General features: G+C 49.4%; 1 protein-coding gene across 1 annotated transcript in view; it reads right to left on the bottom strand.

The window, feature by feature from the left end:
• Positions 1 to 214: 214 nt before the first annotated feature.
• FAM78B (family with sequence similarity 78 member B) overlaps positions 215 to 17,846 on the bottom strand; it is an 83,579-nt gene continuing 65,947 nt past the window's right edge. Inside the window, exon 2 of the mRNA XM_020285436.2 lies at positions 215 to 1,264. Within this exon, the coding sequence (XP_020141025.1) occupies positions 742 to 1,264 (523 nt within the window). The 3' untranslated portion in view covers positions 215 to 741. The remainder of the gene's footprint in view (positions 1,265 to 17,846) is intronic.

A 17,846-nucleotide genomic window follows, 5' to 3' on the forward strand; every position in this document is an offset into this window, starting at 1 on the left:
TGCATAAACAATCTTTTTTGGAAAGGGGTGGGTAGATGGAACCAATGGGAATCTCCACTGGTCAGTTCACATCAGCACCACGGACAGTTCCGAGGAGGCTTTTCCCCCTTCAGAATGAAGCAAGTTATCATTTCTCCAGTTTTCTGAGCGTTCCGTTCATTCCAGGGAGTGTGCTGAAGACCTGAGGATCAACTAATAAATGCACAGGTAGTAATTTGTAATAACAACTTATTCTTTCCTCTCCCCATCCCCCATTCTTTCACCACTTGACTTTCATTCCACCCATTTCCCCAACATCCTCCTGTCAGACAGCAGGGCTGTCTTGTCTTACAAACACCTGGTGTGGATGTTTTCACTCCTTCTTCTAATTGGTTGGGAAGCAGCATTTGCCACAGGCACTGTTTCATTTTGTTTCCATCCCCTGCATCTCACAGGAAAGAAATGGTCAATAGTTCAGATAAAAGAATCATCCTGGTCAGCTCCAAAATATGGCTACTTGCATGGTAATCACGGCAAGTCTGTCAAATCAGTGATTTCTTTATTCCTAAGAGGAAGAAACTTTTCCTAAGGATTGTGGTTCTACCACCCAAGGAGCAGCCCTTCTCCTCACAAGTGGCTGCAAAGGCTGGCAAACCAAGAGGTCTGCTTTGGCTCAGAAACTCAGTTTGGCTCCTGGCACCCCTGGCACCCTCACTGCGTGTCTCGGGGGCATGTGCTCCACACAGTCAGGCCAGTCTGCTTCTACTTAGGAGGGATCACAACCAGAGGTGGCCCTCGCTTGGGCCTCCACATAAGGACCTGGGCATCGTTGGCATTGGGTTTGACCAGTGCGTTCGGGGGGATGGGCTCCATCCGGCTCAGAATCCGGGGCTGCTCCTGCTGAGTCCTGCCCACCAGCCGGGCCCGCTGCCCCAGCAGCTGAAGAGGGTCCACCTCAATGTCCACCCTCATCCTCCACTTGATGGTCTGCAGAATAATCTTCTCCTTGGTGGTGGTATTCATGGCCACCAGCCAGGTCGTGAAACTTTGGTCCCTCTTGATTCTTGTGAGCAGTGGCACGTTGTTGTCACTCACAGGCACCGCCCACGTCACACTGGGGTAGAAGTTGTCATTCATGCTGACGGAGAACCTGGAGATCTTGTTGGTGGGGCCAACCAGGGTCACAGTTTCTGTGGTGTTCCCGTACCAAGGGTAGCTCACCCCATCTGAGTCACTGATGGCTTTTACTCTCCCTTCCCTCAAGTCAGGCAGTTCCCAGCTTGACCTGGCAAAGCAGAAGAGATGCACAAGAAAAGAAGAGGCTGAATGAATTTTTCAAAAGCTGGAGAGGTGCCCACCACTCACTAACATAGTCAACTTGGGCAAAATGGGGCGTTCAGAGGGAGAATGCAGGCCAAAAAGTTCTATGCTGTGCTGTTTCAGGATTAAATGAGAACAAATCAAAACAAAAATAACAAAAGCAACACCAAAAGCAAGTTAAATAAAACCATGGCTGACCCAGTTGAGAGCAGGAAGTTCAAAGAGGCAGTTGGGAGGCCACAAAGAGACATCAATTAGTTGGGATGACAGTAATCAGACATTTAGAGGCATTCCATCGCAAGAACCACTTTCTTGGGAAGTATGAGTGTAAGCTTTGTGTGTTGGGAAGAGATGGTGGTTGAAATTTGATGGACTTGGAAGGAAGAAAAGGTTATACTAACTTCTTAGGAAACCACAGCAGTAGAATTTCTACTCAACAAAGAGAGTTGTTTAAATTCTAGCCATCAGTCACTCTTGTGCTTAGAAAACAGAGATAAGGAAAATGATAATGCAGGGAGGTAACGGTCATCTGCTGGAAGCCACCTGGATGTGACAGTTACACTACAGGCTGGCGCTCACAGTCCCTAACACACTGCTCTCCCAATGCCTCCTCGTCCAGCCTGGGAGCCTCATTACTAAGTTTGGCAAACTTGCCATTCTGGTACCTGCCTACTCTTCTTGGCTGCCTCTGACCTTGTACCATGTCTTTTCCCCCTGCCATAGACTGTTGCCAGTCATTATCATCATCATCATCATCATCATCATCATCATCACCACCACTAATACTTAGTGAGTGCTTACTCTATTCCAAACACTGCCCTAAGTACTTTACCTTATCTCAGTTAATGTTCAAAATAGTCCACAAGATAAATCAATTTTTATTTGCATTTTACACATGAGGAGATGGGGTCTTAAAAGATGTTGAGGTACACGCCAAGGGTCCTGCAGATGGCAAGGGGTGGAGCTGGGAGTTGTCTGACTCCAAAGTCCATGCTTTTGACCACTCTATCATACTGCCTCCTGCAGGGCCCCTACATGGTGCCTGAGGAAGCCACAGTGGAGGGGACTCAGGCTGTCCAATGAGCTAGCAGCTCCCACAGCAGCCGTGGGGAGCTGGACTGGACCCTGGTGTGGGCCGGTGTTTAGTCAGCAGAGCCTGGCTATGCATTCTCCATGTTTCTACTCCTGGGGGCAGGGATGACGCTTGGTAATAATGCATTAGAATTAAATAATTAAGGAATGGAATGAGACTGCTTCATTCATCAGCTAAGAGGCAGTGGCCTTGTCTGATATAAAGTTCTTCCTCCTATGAAGTGACAGAAGATCCTGCTGGGCTTTACACAAGTGCTCTAAAAGGGAGCTGCATTGTCAAGTTGATGCTGAATACATCTCAGCATCCCTAATGGTCACATGGGGACCTGGGGACCCTGTCCACTGCCTTCTGCTGCCCCCACCCCCCACAGCAGCTCCTATGCCAGTGAGCCTGAAGTGAAGGCAGGGCCTGGCTGCCTGGGGAGGAGGTGAGCCACAGGTACAACAGCCTTTTCTCTGGTCTCCATGCCCTTGACAACTATTGGGAAAACTGTAGTACATCATGGTTGGCAGACACTAGTCAGGAATTGATCTAATGCAGAAAGTCAGACAGAGCTCATTTTGCTACATATGCTACTGTAGCTGGGGGTAGTAGCCCCCAGGTAATTATTTCTTACTGTATAAAAGGGAACAGGCATTGTTTGAGTGAGTTATAATCATATAATCATTTTGGTTGTGACCAGTTCTTACTGGCCTTTGGGCTCCTCTGTGGGATGGGAGAACACAGCAGTGACAGATTATACTTGCTCTCCCATCCTAACTATAGCATATTGCCTGGGGAATTTGGATTTGAGCTTATGTGTTGTGTATTCTGTCACAACACTGTCTATTTCAAGACTGGCTATCTTGCGGGCCAATTCAGTGATTTCTGTCTTATAGAGACTTTTACAGCTCAATTTGTGCCCCTCTCTTCCTGCCCAGAGCCATGTAAGCAGGCTTGGGGCCCAAGGTCTACAGGTCAACCCTGTAAGACAGATCATAAAACTCAGTTGGGTCCCAGGTTTTATGAAAAACAGAGATAATACAAAGAAGGCAAACTCTTGTGTCTGTCTCAGGAGAGAAGAAAGAGACCCTTTTCTTGGAGAATTCTTGCAAATAGAGAAATACAACAGGCTTCTTAATCATCACATCAGAACAAAGACATCTGGCCACATGTAGTCACTGGGCGTAGTGATCTTGGGAGGCTACACATTAGTTCTATCCACACTGCTGTCACGTCCGTGGCTGCTCTTGTGGAAATCCCTCAGGTCTGAGGCATGCTCTCTTCCATAGTCCTGGGACCCCAGGACTACATCATTAGGGGTGTAGATTTTAGAAATAGCCAAAATTCATAATGACTTCAGTCTAGTCATAGAGATGACTAGAACATAATATGGAGTGACTTTCTATTTGAAAAGTATAAAATTTTTATTTCTATTTCTTTTATGAAAAATACAAACTAATGCACATCCCAAGGCAGTGGCCTGCTCTCCCCCTGTCCCTCCATTCTTTATTTTTTTCCCAAAAAGAGAGTCATGCCTATAAAATGCATGTCTAGTTTATGTAACTGATGAAATGGCTTTGATAATGGTTTTCTGAGAAGTCCCTGAAAAGTTCCAAGAATGATAGCACCATTTGAGTAACATAATGACCACGTAAGGGGACTACTTCGAATGAGGTACAGGGGGTACTTCAAGTTCCAGATGGCCCAAACTGAACTCACCATCTCCACGACAGCCAGGCCTTCTTCCCCTGTCTCTGCTCCAGGGGGTGTCCCACTGCTCACCCGATCTTCCGGGCCAGAAGAAAGGGTCATCTTTGGCTCCTCCTATCCCATCAGCTGGGCTGCCGCAGCTACTGCACCACTGCATCCTGTGCCTCTTGCCCCACATCGATGCTTGAATTCAGATTCCTTTCTCCACCCAGCTCTCTCCACCCTAACTTAATCCAAGCCCTCAGCATCTCTTACTTGGTCTACTGGAATGGTCTATAACTGGTTTCTCTGCATCCAACTCTAGTCCCTCTCAAACCCATCTTTTAGGTTGCGTAAGTGTTCAAACATGCAAATCTGATCATGCTCTTTCTATACAGAAACCCTTCCATGGCTTTTATATTAATACATGGACCTCGCTGGCACCACCCACAGGGTAAGGTTCACAGGACATACAAGGCTTTCCATGACCTGGCCTCCCCATCCACACACCCCATGCTGTTTCTCACCTCTGCCCCTGTGCTCACGCTGTGCCCTCTTGCCCACACTGCTCTTCCTCCTACTCAAGTTTCACTGTACCCAAGTACTCATCCTCTGAGAATCGCACGTGTGTCACCTCCTCCAGGAAGCCTTCTCCTCCATGCACCCCTGGATGTGTGCAGATCTGCAGGTGCCAGATTATACTGGAACTACTTGTTTATGTGTCTGACTTTCCCATTAGGAAAGGTTTAGGATTGTGACTTATCTTTAAATCATTAGTGTCTAACATATTCCTAGCACTAAGCACTTAATAAATCTTTATTGGAGGAATGAATATTTTATTCAAGTCATTTTCATGCCTATATACCTGGAGCTTGGTAGAACTTGTTTACAACAAAGTGTTTTATCACAGTTTTATAGTTTATGTATTCACTCACCTTTTAAAGAAAAGCTAACATCGATTATTCATTTAGAATCTATTATCAGAATAGCACCATGCCTTGCACTGGAAGTTATTTATCCTTAAAAGGAGGGGGCAAGCCACACAAATAGAACTGAATGAATTAGTAAATACGAACGTATTTTAGTGACAATTCATGCCATCATATACCTAGATAGAAAAATGAGTGATACAGACTTCAAGTGATACAGAAATTCAGAGACATGGACATCCACGCAAGGAGGGAAGGCTTTGTGGAGGAAATGGGGTATGAACTGTTGGGAATAAAGGTAGGCTTTCCCAGGTAGGAGGTTCCATCATGGGCAGAGGTGTGACATCAAGCATGAACATGGAGTGTCCAGGAAACAGAGAAGAGAACACTTGGGAGGGAGGGCAGGCATTGGGAAGAGTGGAGACAGCTGGGTGGGCAGGTGGTGCCAGTTTGTGGAGTGCCTTAGGCACTGGGGGCTTCATCCTAGAGGTGGTGGGACTTTTGCTCAGGAGAGTGAATTTGCAGGAGGAAGAGTGATGTAAAAAGAATTTGAGGGCTAAAGGGAAGGAATGAGGATGTTCAAGAGCATTTGAGACACTCGGAATGATCTTTATTGAGAACTTCATCTAGGCTGGTGGCCGAGGGAATGAACAGGAGGCACCACATATAAGAGATATTATAAGGTTAGATCCTCTGGGGGTTAGTCATTAATTGCCTATTAGATACAAAAGAAGGGATAAAGTGGAACAGTCACTGGGAAGAGCTAAGCATGGTTGACTCTGTGTGTGTGTGTGTGTGTGTGTGTGTGTGTGTGTGTGTGTGTGTGTTAAGAATCATTCACAGATGTACCAAGGTTGTGGTCTTACTGTTGCTGGCATTCTCTGCCCATTTCTGGATCAGCCCACAGTGGTATTTCAGGGTGACAGTCCCTGATTCCTCCTCTAAAGAGTGAGGGTGGAGTCACGTTTGTCTTTGTCTCTCTGGCCCACAGCAAGGTGTCTGGCACGTGGTACACGCTCACTACTCACGTTTCTCCTTAAGTATCACTATTTCCCTCTCAGTTTCCTTTGCTGGGTCTGCCTCGTCTCTCAGCCTTTTAATACTGGAGGGCCCCAGGGCTCTCAGTTTTTGGTCCTCTTCTCTTTTCTAACTATTTCCATTTCCTTGGTGATCTCATCCGGTCTCATGATGTTCAGTACCATCTGCACTCTGACGACTTCCAAATTTATATCTCTAGCCTGGATTGCTCCCTTGAGCTCCGGATCCATATACTCACCTGCCCACTTGCCAAAAACTTCTCAGTCACTCCTGACCAATCTCTCACATTCCACATGCTGAGCATCAGCAAATCCTGTTGACGCCACCAAACTATATCTAGAATTCAACTCCTTCCCACCACCTCCATCACCACGACCTTGGTCCAAGCTACAGCTGTCACCCCTGGATTACTGCAAGAGCCTCCTAACTGGTCTCCTAGCTAATAATACTTCCACTCTGCCGCCCAGTCTATTTTCAACATGGCAGCCCCCATGATCTTGTTAAACATTTGCAAAATTGTGTCACCTGCTGAAAATATTTCCATGTCTCCTAAGCCATGCCGAAAAAGCCAAGCTTTTTAAAATGGCTTATGTTGCCCTACACCATCTGGTTCCTCACTTCCTCTCTAATCTGATTTCCTTTTCTCTCTCTTCCCATTCTGGCCAATATGCTGCTTATGGACCATCAAGCCAAGTAAGCTGCCACCCTAGGACCTTTGCACTCACTATTCATTTTACCTGGAGCATTCTTCCCTCAAATATCTGAAAGGCTTGCTCCCTTGCTTCCTTCATTCCTGCCTCAAATACCATGTTCTCAGTGCAACCTTTCCTGATAATCAAATTTAAAATTCCAATCTCCTGCCCCCTATCCCCCACTCCTATCCTCCACCTCTGCTTTATGTTTTTCTCCATAGCATCTTCTAATATACTATATCACTTTAATCGCTTTGCTAACAATCTGTCTCCATTCTACTCAACCCCTAAGAAGGTAGAGATTTCATTTATTTTATTCACTGCTATATCTCCAGTACCTAAAACAGTGTCAGGGAGACAGAAGGAGCTTGAAATTATTTGTTGAATAAGTAAGTATAATATCAAACTGATCTGATGTGAAAGATGGGAGAAGACCATGAATTTTAGAATGTCAATTTGGAGGCTGCTGCTTTTGCAGAGCTGACTGGATAGGCGAACACAGTGTCTGTGACGTAGCTGCAAAGCTGGGTCTAGCTCAGAAGAAAGAGCAAGAAATGTAAATTTGGCCACCATCTGTATGGAGAGGATCATTTGATATGTTGGTGATAGGCGAGATCTTTGGGGACGACAGAGAGATCTTCGGAGACTTGTTTAGATGGCCAGACCGAGGAGTCTGAAAAGCAAAGGAACAGCCAGTGAAGGGGGAGAACTAGTTTCCAAAGTCAGGAAGATTTCAGGGAGTCAGCACTGTCAAAAGCCACAGAAATCGAAGAGAGCAGGGTTAAGGAGAAGCCTTTAGTTAATTATCAAGACGGCAGGAAAGACATCCCAGTGGAGGCCGTTCTGTAAGGGGTTATGGAGGGAATGAACAAGCCCAAGAAAATACTGAGAGTTCAGGTCCTTCCTTTAAGAAGCCGGCCACGACGGGCAGCGTAAGATGAAGGCGAGAGGTGGTTGAGCTGAAGGCAGTGTTTCTGTGGCCAGGTGCCAAAGCTTGCAAGCCCAGTGCCACCCCTCACTAGCTGGGTGAACTCAGGAGATCGGTTCTTTCTGTACCAGTTTCCCCTCCTATAAAATCAGGCTGACAACAGCACTTCCTTGATGTACTTGGTGTGAGAACTGAATGAGATGAGAAATGGGAAGTACTTAGCGAAGTGTGTGGCACAAAGTGACATTGAAGTTTAGGTATTAGTAAGTAACAGCAATGGGGGCAGGGTTAGGGGAAGAAGGAAACTAACAGCCATTGAACCCTTCCACACGTGAGCACTTGACAGTGGCCCTATGAGGCAGGAATCATTATACTCTGTCACACACAAGGAAAAGAATCTCAGAGTAAATTGTCCAAAGTCACAGATGGGAAGGGGCAGTGCTAGGATTCAAAGCCAGGGCACTCTGATCTCAATCCTGCCTTTCCTGCTGCACCATGCTCATGGGAAAAGCTCCTATTACCCTCATCCCTCTTTAGGGTAATTTCTTGAGGGTATTTTCTCATCCCTCTTGCCTTGAAGTCTTTGGTGTGGTGAACAGAGATGTGCCAAAACTGCCTTGAGCAGATACGGGTGTCCGTCCCAAGTTAAGAGCTGCCTGACCTCATGCAAGTCGCTCCTGCCAGCTGCAGGTTCCTTATTTGCAAAATGGGAAGAAAAATAACTCCAGGCTTCCCTACATCTCAGAGCTATTATAGGGATCAAATGAAGTGATGATGTATGAGCAAATGCTCTGTAAACTATAACACACTGTGTCAATATTAGTTATTATCTCATTTCCTTCCTTCTCCTACAACCCTTCCCCTCACTGTGATAAACACAGTGTTTTTGTTTTAGACAATCAGCCATTGACCCAAAGCTCACAGCTAATGGACTCGCCAATGGGCCTAATAATGAAAACATCGATTATTGCAACCTTCACGCTTTCTGCATCCGGTTTTTAGAAGAAAGAGGCAAATCTCAATCAAACAAGCTCATGTTAAGCATTTCATCCAAATAAGCAGTCCCTGGGTGAAGGTCGAGGCTCCACCCAGACCCAGCCAGTTCTGCCAGTACCCGTGAGGGGCACAGCAAGCTCTCTGAGAAGAGCACCCACCCCCAACCCTGGGATCTCCCTGAAGCCCTGTAGTCACTGGAGCAATGCTGGAAGCAGCATCTTTGGAGGCAAGGAGTTGGCAGGTGTGCAGGGACTCTACTGATACTAATGTCCCCTGGTGCAGTGTGGGATGGGAGTCAGGGAGAGCACACATGTAGGACCGATGGCTCCAAGCCCAGAGAGCTTCCAGGGCAGGCCTTGAGATCTGGAATGGTCCTGCCCTTAGACCCAGGTGAGAGGAGTCCTGGCCTGGCCTTACACTTTAAGGGGACTTAGTCTGGTATCTTCTGGCCAACCAATACCACATTGGACAAGGAGTCTGAGGGGCTGAGAGGATGTGCCTGTCCTTCCAGACCATCCTCTGGGTATGTGGGATCTCAGTATTCTCAGCCCAAATGGCCCTAAACATGTCTCCAGGATCTACACAGGTCTTTTCCTGGTCTGTCTTTCCAAGGGCCATCCAATCTGCTGTGTGTGCACTTTGGGGCACATGTAGTGGCCAGAGGGTGGCTGTCTGTTGGGGGTATGCATGGAGTTTGGGCCAGTATGTCAGTGTCCACATGCATATGCACGATAGGACATATCTCTCAACCTGGTTCAGAGCCAAGGGTAGGAAGAGAATGGGTGGGGCCGGGGCTGAGGGTCTGCTGCTCCTAGCTGCTGCATTCTGGCACAGAACTTTGAGGCAGCCAAGTTATTGTAAATTTGAACATAAAAGACTTCAGGTTGCTATAAAGGTGTATTTGTCTAGGAGGAAGATAGAACTTATTTGATTCAGTGCTCTGTTAGTTTGACCTATAACTTTTAAGTATTTAGAAATATGATAGCCAGGCCTTTGTACTCTTACCCTGGAACTTACATATCTTAAAGATGGACAGAGCTGGGAGTTTTCGATGCACAGCTCTGAAACCCTGAATAGTTCCAACCCAGAATTTTTTCTTTTGTTATGTGTGTTTTTTTCCATACCTGCTTAGTCTTAATATTCACAAAGCACTCTCACAATCATCCACTTTGTGCATCAGTTACAGGACACAGCTATCATTCGACTTTCCATCATACTGTAAGGAACTAGCTCAAGGTCTCGCAGCTACTGAGGGGCGCCACTGAGTTGTGAACCCCAAATCTGATTCTAAATCACATGCTTTCTCATGATGCCTCCAAAAGTTCTGAAAAATAATAATAATAGTCATTGATGATATCAGCCGACCCATACATATTGCTATGACCATATCAGTTGTCAAAAGATTGAAACATTTTTGGAATAATCGCTAAACAGCCCGTCTCCTTCCTCAGTGTCCTCTCCCTGGCTACCCAGGTGATCCTCAGGCCTCCCACCCCACCTCTCCAAAATACACCACCTAAAGGGTTAATGCAGGCACAGTAGGGGACCTCCAGGACCCAGCTGCAGCTGGCAGTGTTAGTTCTACTAATGTCACCCTAATCACAGCCCACTGGTAGCTTCCTGAATGCCAGGCTCAGTGATCTAACTGCCACGTGGAGCCTGCTCTTTAAAGGAATCCCCACTGCTGAGTTAAGTTTGCTGCACTTAGAGGGTGGGAGAAGAGGCCCCTACCTTCTCTCTTCATCTTCATGGCTCATACCTAAGGAGTCACTATTTAGTTACATGGAAAGTAACTAAAGAGAACCTCGTACCCTTGAGAATTCATGCTTTTCCCATCTAATACCGAGGCAAGCGATGTGCCCCCCGTTCGTGTGAGCCTCAAGCTCAGTGTCATCTCAGACTTCCCTCCTCCCAAGCCCTCCACGGGGAGTTGGAAGCAACAGTGCACGGAGTGGGTGCGAGGCGAGGAGAGAGGAGAGAGGCGGCACGGGGGTGGGGTGGGGTGGGCTCAGGGGTGGGCCAGGAGGTGGGTGCAGTGGGGGGCACTAAGCCAGGCCCCATGTCACCTGGGCAGCCACTCGGCCCCCAGACACCAATTCCCAGCCCTGGCTCTGGCCCACATCCCGATTCTCAGATGGTCTGCACCATGATTACAGAGTAAGTTTTAAAATTAGGATTTTCCTTATTCTGCACTGCTTATGTCAGACCCGGAGAAGCTGTAAATACTCCCCTCCCACCTTCACCTCCGCCCCCTTCCTCTCTGGCCACATCCTTTCCTTTTTGGCACACAAGAGAGAGTCATTTTTCTCCACTGCAGAAAACAAAATTCCCAGTGTTTTTCAGGGGTCGTCAGTGCTGGGAGAGGCTGTGTGTTTCCACCGCCCGCCCTCACGTTCTGTTTAGACTGCGTTTGTCCAGCACCGGAGCCGTCTTCTCACTGCGTGTTTACCCTTCCTCACGTGGAGGTCGGTTCACCTGGCACCTGCTAAGTTGGCTGGGTTCCCAGAGGCCTCCGCTGACTTGTTTCTACTGGACAGTCCTGAGGGCGTGGGTCAGTGGCCACTTTCCTGGGTCCTGTCTGAGGCTGGTTTACCTCCGACTCCAATTCTGAGCTTCTTGGAGCAAAGTGCCTGCCGGTCCCCACACAGAGGCCGCAGAAGCCAGGCAGCCTCCCACGCGGGAGACGCTCACTCACGCCCGCAGGGCACGGGGGCCAGGCCCAGGCTGTGTCCCTTACAAGGGCCACGTCTGCTGGCCACGTGGCTGGCCCTCCTGGCTCCTTACCAGGCACGGGGCCTTGTGCTAGGCCCGGGCAGTCTGCCCCATCCTCAAGGAGATCACAGCCCCCCTGGGGTGACCGGTCCAATCCTCCTGAAAGAGTAAAGCCCTGCTCACATCCAGGCTCCGTGGGGAACAAGAGGAGGCAGAGGTGACGGGCCAGGAGTGGAGATCACGGAGGTTTCCAGGCGAAGTGGGGCTGGAGCAGGACCCAAGGACAAAGGGCACTCCATGTGGGCCACGTCCCAGGTGGAGACGGAAGCAGAGTGTGGACCCCGCCTGTCCTTTGCCAACCCCCTCCCCCATCCTGCTCTCTTAACATTGCGCTCTGCTCTGCCTCCACAATATGGCCAGAATTTGTCCCTTCTCTCTGGCGCCATGGCCACCACACTGTTCCAAGCCAGTTTTCCTCCTTCTGGGACCATGCGACACCCTCCTCGCCGGGCCTCCGCTTCCAAGCTTGCCCCGCCCCACACCCACAGATATGGTTTTGATCAAACGTAAACTGGATGACGCCTCCTCTCTCTGAAAATCCCTACGATGGTTTTCTACTGTATTTATAATGCCCACGAGTCACTGTTTGCCCCCACCAGCTCCCCGGCCTCATCCCCACCCCGTCCCTCCCGCCACTCTGGACTCAGCAACACTGACTCTTCTTGTCCTAGAATAAGGCAAGCTCCCTCCTGCCTCTGGGCCTGTGGATTCGCTGTTCCCTCTGCTCAGAACCCTTTCCTTACTGCTCTTTACACGCCTGGCTCCTTTTCATCCTCAACTTGCAGCTCAAAGTCACCTCCTGAGCGTGTCCCCGACTGTGTGTGCATTTCAGCGTGTGGCTCCCCACCAGACTAGAAGCATCCTGAGGACAGGCCCGGCTGCTCCTCCAGCAGAGCCCAGAGCACGTGCTTCCTTGACGTGGTTGCACTGAACGGGGTGAGTGTTTCTGGCAGAGCAGGCAGGGCTGGCTGCGGAGGTGAGTTCCAGAGGGCAGCAGAGGGGATAAGATGGGGAAGTCTCTTCTGGAGTCCAGGGGAGAGTCCAATGTGAAAGCTAAAGGGATCGGGATGGATCGCATGCAGACACACTGGGACACGCGTCCCTGGGGCTCCTGGCTAGGTGCTGAGTGCCCTCCTCTGACACTTGGCATCAAACACGAGCTCTGCTGGGCTGGGAGAGGCTGGGGGGCCAGGTGGCGGTGTTAGGCGGAAGGGGGCTGCAACCCACTTCAATCTGGCCCACGGAAGTGGCCTGCATCCTCTACTTCCAGCCCTTGAAGCCAGACAAATGGCAGGTTGGGGGGTGGTGGTGGTGGTGGATGTGTGTGTTGTTTGTTTGTTTTTGGTGAGACAGGGTCCTGCTCTGTCTCTTAGGCTGGAATGCAGTGGTGTGATCTCAGCCCACTGCAACCTCCAACTCCCAGGCTCAAGCGATCTTCCTGGTTGAGCTTCTGAGTAGCTGGGACTACAGGTGTGCATCACCACACCTAGCTATTTAAAAAAAAATTTTTTTTTTTTTTTGTAGAGATAGGGTCTCATTGTGTTTGTTGCCCAGGGTGGTCTCGAACCCCTGGCCTCAAGTGATTCTCCTGCCTCGATCTCCCAAAGCATTGGGATTACAGGCATGTGCCACCATGCCTGGCCCGTTTTTTCCTTCTTATTTTGGAATTTCTGCTATTACAGGTAGAACCTTAGCTAAAATTGAGAAAAGACATTATGGGATGGATACACCAAAATGCTGGTAAGTGGTTACCCATGATTATGGGATTATAAGTAATTCCTATTAATTTTGTATTATGTTCTCATTAAACAACATTTTTGTCTTTATTCTGTAATAAAAAGAGATGAGTCACCTAATAGGATTGAATAGTGTGATTGTGAAGCACTCTGGGGAAAGAGAAAGAAGATGAGGAGTGGGCAGAGCTGTATAGGCTGAGGGGTGGCTCGAGCTGACCCAAAGAGGCAGTGTGGGGTGGGACATACTGGATTGGGACATTGTCCGCAAATCTGGACATCGCCGCCCGCTGACCACATGGACTTTGGAAAATGACCAGGCCTCTTTGCGCTTCCATTTCCCATGTGAATAGGGATAATAATAAAACCTACCTTGTAGGGTTGTTTTTTTAAATGAGAAAGCCTATAGAAAGCAATCTATACTGTGCCTGGCATACAATAGGTACTTCATAAATTGGAACATTATTATGAGTATTGCTCATTTGAAAAGAACACGGACTGCCTGGGACCTGAGCTTCCTCAAAGGATAAGACCCATTTCTTCCCTTCGTATGAATGAGAACTGCTTCCCTCCCATCCTGACAGAGTAACAGGAGGGCAGATGGAGACACTGAAGGAGGGGGAGGGAGGGAGGGGGAGGGAGAGAGGGAGGGAGGGGGGGAGAGAGAGAGAGAGAGAGAGAGAAATGATGCACTCATAGCACACACCAAGAAAGATGCACGTCCATGACAGTATTCCTTTCACAAGAATTTTCTGAAAATTCTTTGTGAAATCACCTACTTTGTTCTCAACACTGTGTTAGACTTTGTGGATAACACAGAAGACACACACACACACACACACACGTATTGTGCATACAGTTTCGAGGGGCAGGGTTTCCAATCTAAGAATACCTGCTCTGGAGGTGACTAGCCTGGACGCCCTTCTTGGGTGACTGCTGGGCTATCTTCTCCAATGCGAGCCCTTTCACCCCCAATTTCCTCATCTATAAAACCAAGAGAGTGGAATAAACAACCTCATGGATAAGGCTATGTCAGCTCCTATAATCTCAGACCAAAGACCTCAGTCCTTGTGCTGATGTGGAGTGGGATTTTCAGGGCCGCAAAGGGAAGAAGTTGTGGCTTCAGAAGAGAGAAATGTAGTGGTCATTCTCTAGGGACGAACTCCTTCCAGAACACAAGACCCCACACAACTGGTTCTCCCTGGGATCGAAGGCTGCTGGGGACTCAGGGTGGCCTCCCTGCACCTAGGTCCCTACCCACTCTCCTCTCCGTGGTTCCAGCTCCTCCTGATGGAGTTTCCTGCACTACCTGCAGCTGGGGTGGGGGGAGGGGGCGGGGGGAGGGGGGCACCGCAGCTCCTGAGCCCGACACACGTCTCTGATTTGCTGGCTGTCAGGCTTCCAGCCTGTGCATCGGGGGGTGGGAGGAGACACTGTGCGCTTCTCAGAGCCCAGCCCCAAAGCCTGGCCTCCCCCAGAATGCCCACTGGAGTCCAGAATCCCGCAGCTCCCGCAACTAGGAAAGGCTTTGACACTGTGAATACACAACCCCTTTCTTCCTTTTCATTTTTTCGCTTTCTGCCTTGTCACTGACTGGGAGGAGGTGTGGTTCACTTATTTCCTTTTGTGTTATTCAAGTGGCATTCCTCGTATGGAATCTTTTGGTGGATCCCTGGAGGAGGACATCTTGAGGTCCCGTCTTCTACTCTGTCTTGGTTAACTGACACAGTCTGGCACTGCACGCGCTGTGGTCTCATTGACTGTTGTAGCACAAAACATCTGCGGTTCGAACTGTTATTTATAAAGACACGACCGATTTTCTGTGGCTGAATCTAATGGCAGCACACGTATCTGATGGGCACAGTGACCAGTGAGCACGCCTGGCCGGAGGCCCCGGGCAGCTCTGAGGGAAGGACGGCCACTCTGCCATCCCTTGACATCTGGGCCCACAGCTGTGCCTCAGCTCTGGAGGCTGGGGCAAGAACCCGAGATCTCAGCTGCTGCACTTTCTTCCCAACTAATGTGGGAATCAGGGGGAATGACTCTTTAAGGCCAAGGAGATATCGATAAGGACATGACTGTCAAACCTTCTCCAAGATGAGAGTCACTAGATACTTATCAGCTGAATGGATGAACCAGAGCAGGGCTGCTGGGCACAAGCATGAGAGCAGGAGTACAGGGCATCACCAGCTCTTCTCCCGTGCCTCACTGGTTATCAAAGCCTCAGAGACCCCGTGAAAAGTGGCCATGACCAGGCCATGACCATAAGGTCTGGGTACCTTGGGGTCAATGCAGAGTCTGGACTAGGGGCTCTTTGGCCTCAATGGTCTATAAGGGTCCAAAGTCAAAGTCAAAGAGATGTGTTTATTGCAGCAAGAACCAGGCCAGGAGAACACAGTTCAAAACAGTTGTGGTGACAAGGTTGAGATGGTCAAGGCAGGCAGAGGGTAGGAATCTCAAAAGTCAGCTATTAATACTGCTACTACCAATAAGAGCGGCTAATATTTACTGGAGGTTTCCATGTGCCAAGCATTCTACCAAATGTTTGATATAGCAACCTCAAAGTAGGCACTGTGCTTCTTCCTTTCTTTTGCATACGGTAGCTGAGGCTCAGGCCAAACTACTCACCAATGTCACAAAGCAAGGAAGTGGCAGAGCTGGGATGAACTTAACTCTGACCCTCCAGCGCGCCTGTGTCCACTCCTAGATCCATTAACCTGATTCCCCTTGTCCAACCATCCCCAAAGTTCTGGGTCTCTTCACAAGTGACAGCAAAGCTGAGGTATGTCCCTAGAGGAGGCACAGCGGCAGACGGACAGGACTTTGCTGGCTGCCACTGGCTGGCTGCTGGGAGTAGTCATATCTCACTGGCACTGGGCAGGAAGATGAAAGGGGCCTCCCAGTTCCCACTGAATAATGCCCAAGGAGACAGGGGAGAGGGCAGGGAAGGGTCAGGCCCACGAGAGCTGAGCAGAGAGAGGCATACGCAGGAAAACAAGGGAGGAGGCGGCGTGGTCTAGCGGTATGGACTTTTAAAATCAGAGTTTATTGTTTTCATTAACTTTCCACTTTGTGTTCTTCGCACGCCACATTTCACTGCGTGCTGAGCAGGGCGGCAGATGTGGGGAGTTGCCGGCAGCAGCTGAGCCGGGCAGGAGAGATGAGGATGCTGGCAGCTGGGTGTGTGCCCCGGTGACAGGACTGTGGAAATGCCTCACTGGACAGGTCCCAGCTTAGCACACAGAAGCGGTGTCTGTCTGCAGTAGGCAGAGGTGGGGCCACGCTGATACCCACGTGTGGATGCAGGCACTCACATGGGTGTTACCAAACTCAAGAGGTAGAGACTGCAAAATTTCTAGACTAAATGTTCCCCTAGTGTGGCCACACGAAGCACGGTCCAGGTGGGATGCCCCTTTCTGCTGTCACTAATGCAAGTGGCTCGCACACTTGCTCTCACTCATTCTGCAACAACATTGTTAGGTGGCCATGGTGATCATCACCCCCATTTTGCAGAGGAGACTGAGACACAGAACTTAAGTGACACTTGAGGATGACAGCTACAGCCAGCCATGGAAGCAGGATTCTCACCCTGCCTAATGCCTCCACAGCCCAAATCTAAGCACTCACGGAAGGATGCTACTATTTCCTGAACACTTATTATACTTTGGGTACCAGGCTACATACTGTATATGGGTTAACTCATTCGGTTGTCACAAGTCCTGAGGAAGAAAGCGTTGTTAGCCTGTCTTACGAATGCAGCCACTCAGATGGAGAGAAACGAAGTGACTTGTCTGTATTCACCCGGCTTGTATGTGGCAGAGCTGGGACGTAAACCCATGGGCCTCCCACGTGACCGTGTTGTGTTTTCAATTTGTAAAAGTTACACTATTTCTCTCCTTCTCCCCACATCTGCTTTGTTGATTGACTGACTAATTCCTTTAACAGGTAATTTCTGAAGTCCATCTGCATCCAGGGCAAAATGTAGGGAGGGGACACAAAGATGATCGTGACCTGGCTCTGGGCAGGCAAAAGGCACACGCAAAGGACTGCAGTGCAAGGAGGAACGTGAGGCGTGCTGCTCGGGCCAACGAGCACTTCCGGGGTGCTGGAGATGGCAGAGAGCACTCGTGTCTGCTGCCGTTTCCTCCTGCACCCTGGGGAAGGTGGCCCAGAAGTCAGCCTCCCCAGGCTGCAAATGCCTCGAGCCAATTCTGCTCAAGCTGTGGTCGTCTCCTTCCACCGCCCAGGGCACCGGCTTTTGTCCCTGGGTGGATCATCTCTGATGGTTCTGGCTTCGGTGTGAGAGCCAGCAGGGAAGCCGGCGTGCGACAGAGGCCTCTGGAACTTCATGCTCTTCAGCTGTTAAACTGAAACCAGGAGCTTTCGGACCCTTCTTTATTCAAGAGCCCGTCAACGCTGCGTGGGAGCTGACGTGGATTCCAAAGGAACGCCAGGACCGCACCTGCGTGGCCCTTTCCTCCACCGTGTCCCACTTTCTCCTCTCTCTCTTTCCAAGGGAGTTTTCTCTCTTCTGCAAGACCCTGCTGGGCAGAGACAGCACTGGGCATAGAATCAGAAGATTCAGGGCCACATTCTGGTCTGTCACTCAGCTGCATGAATTCGTCCTAGGCCTCAGTCTCCTGAGCTGTAACATGGGATAAATGATGCCCACAGAGCCACTCTGTGGGCCATATG

Source organism: Microcebus murinus, chromosome 2 (genome assembly GCF_040939455.1).
Source record: "Microcebus murinus isolate Inina chromosome 2, M.murinus_Inina_mat1.0, whole genome shotgun sequence".
NCBI lineage: Eukaryota > Metazoa > Chordata > Mammalia > Primates > Cheirogaleidae > Microcebus > Microcebus murinus.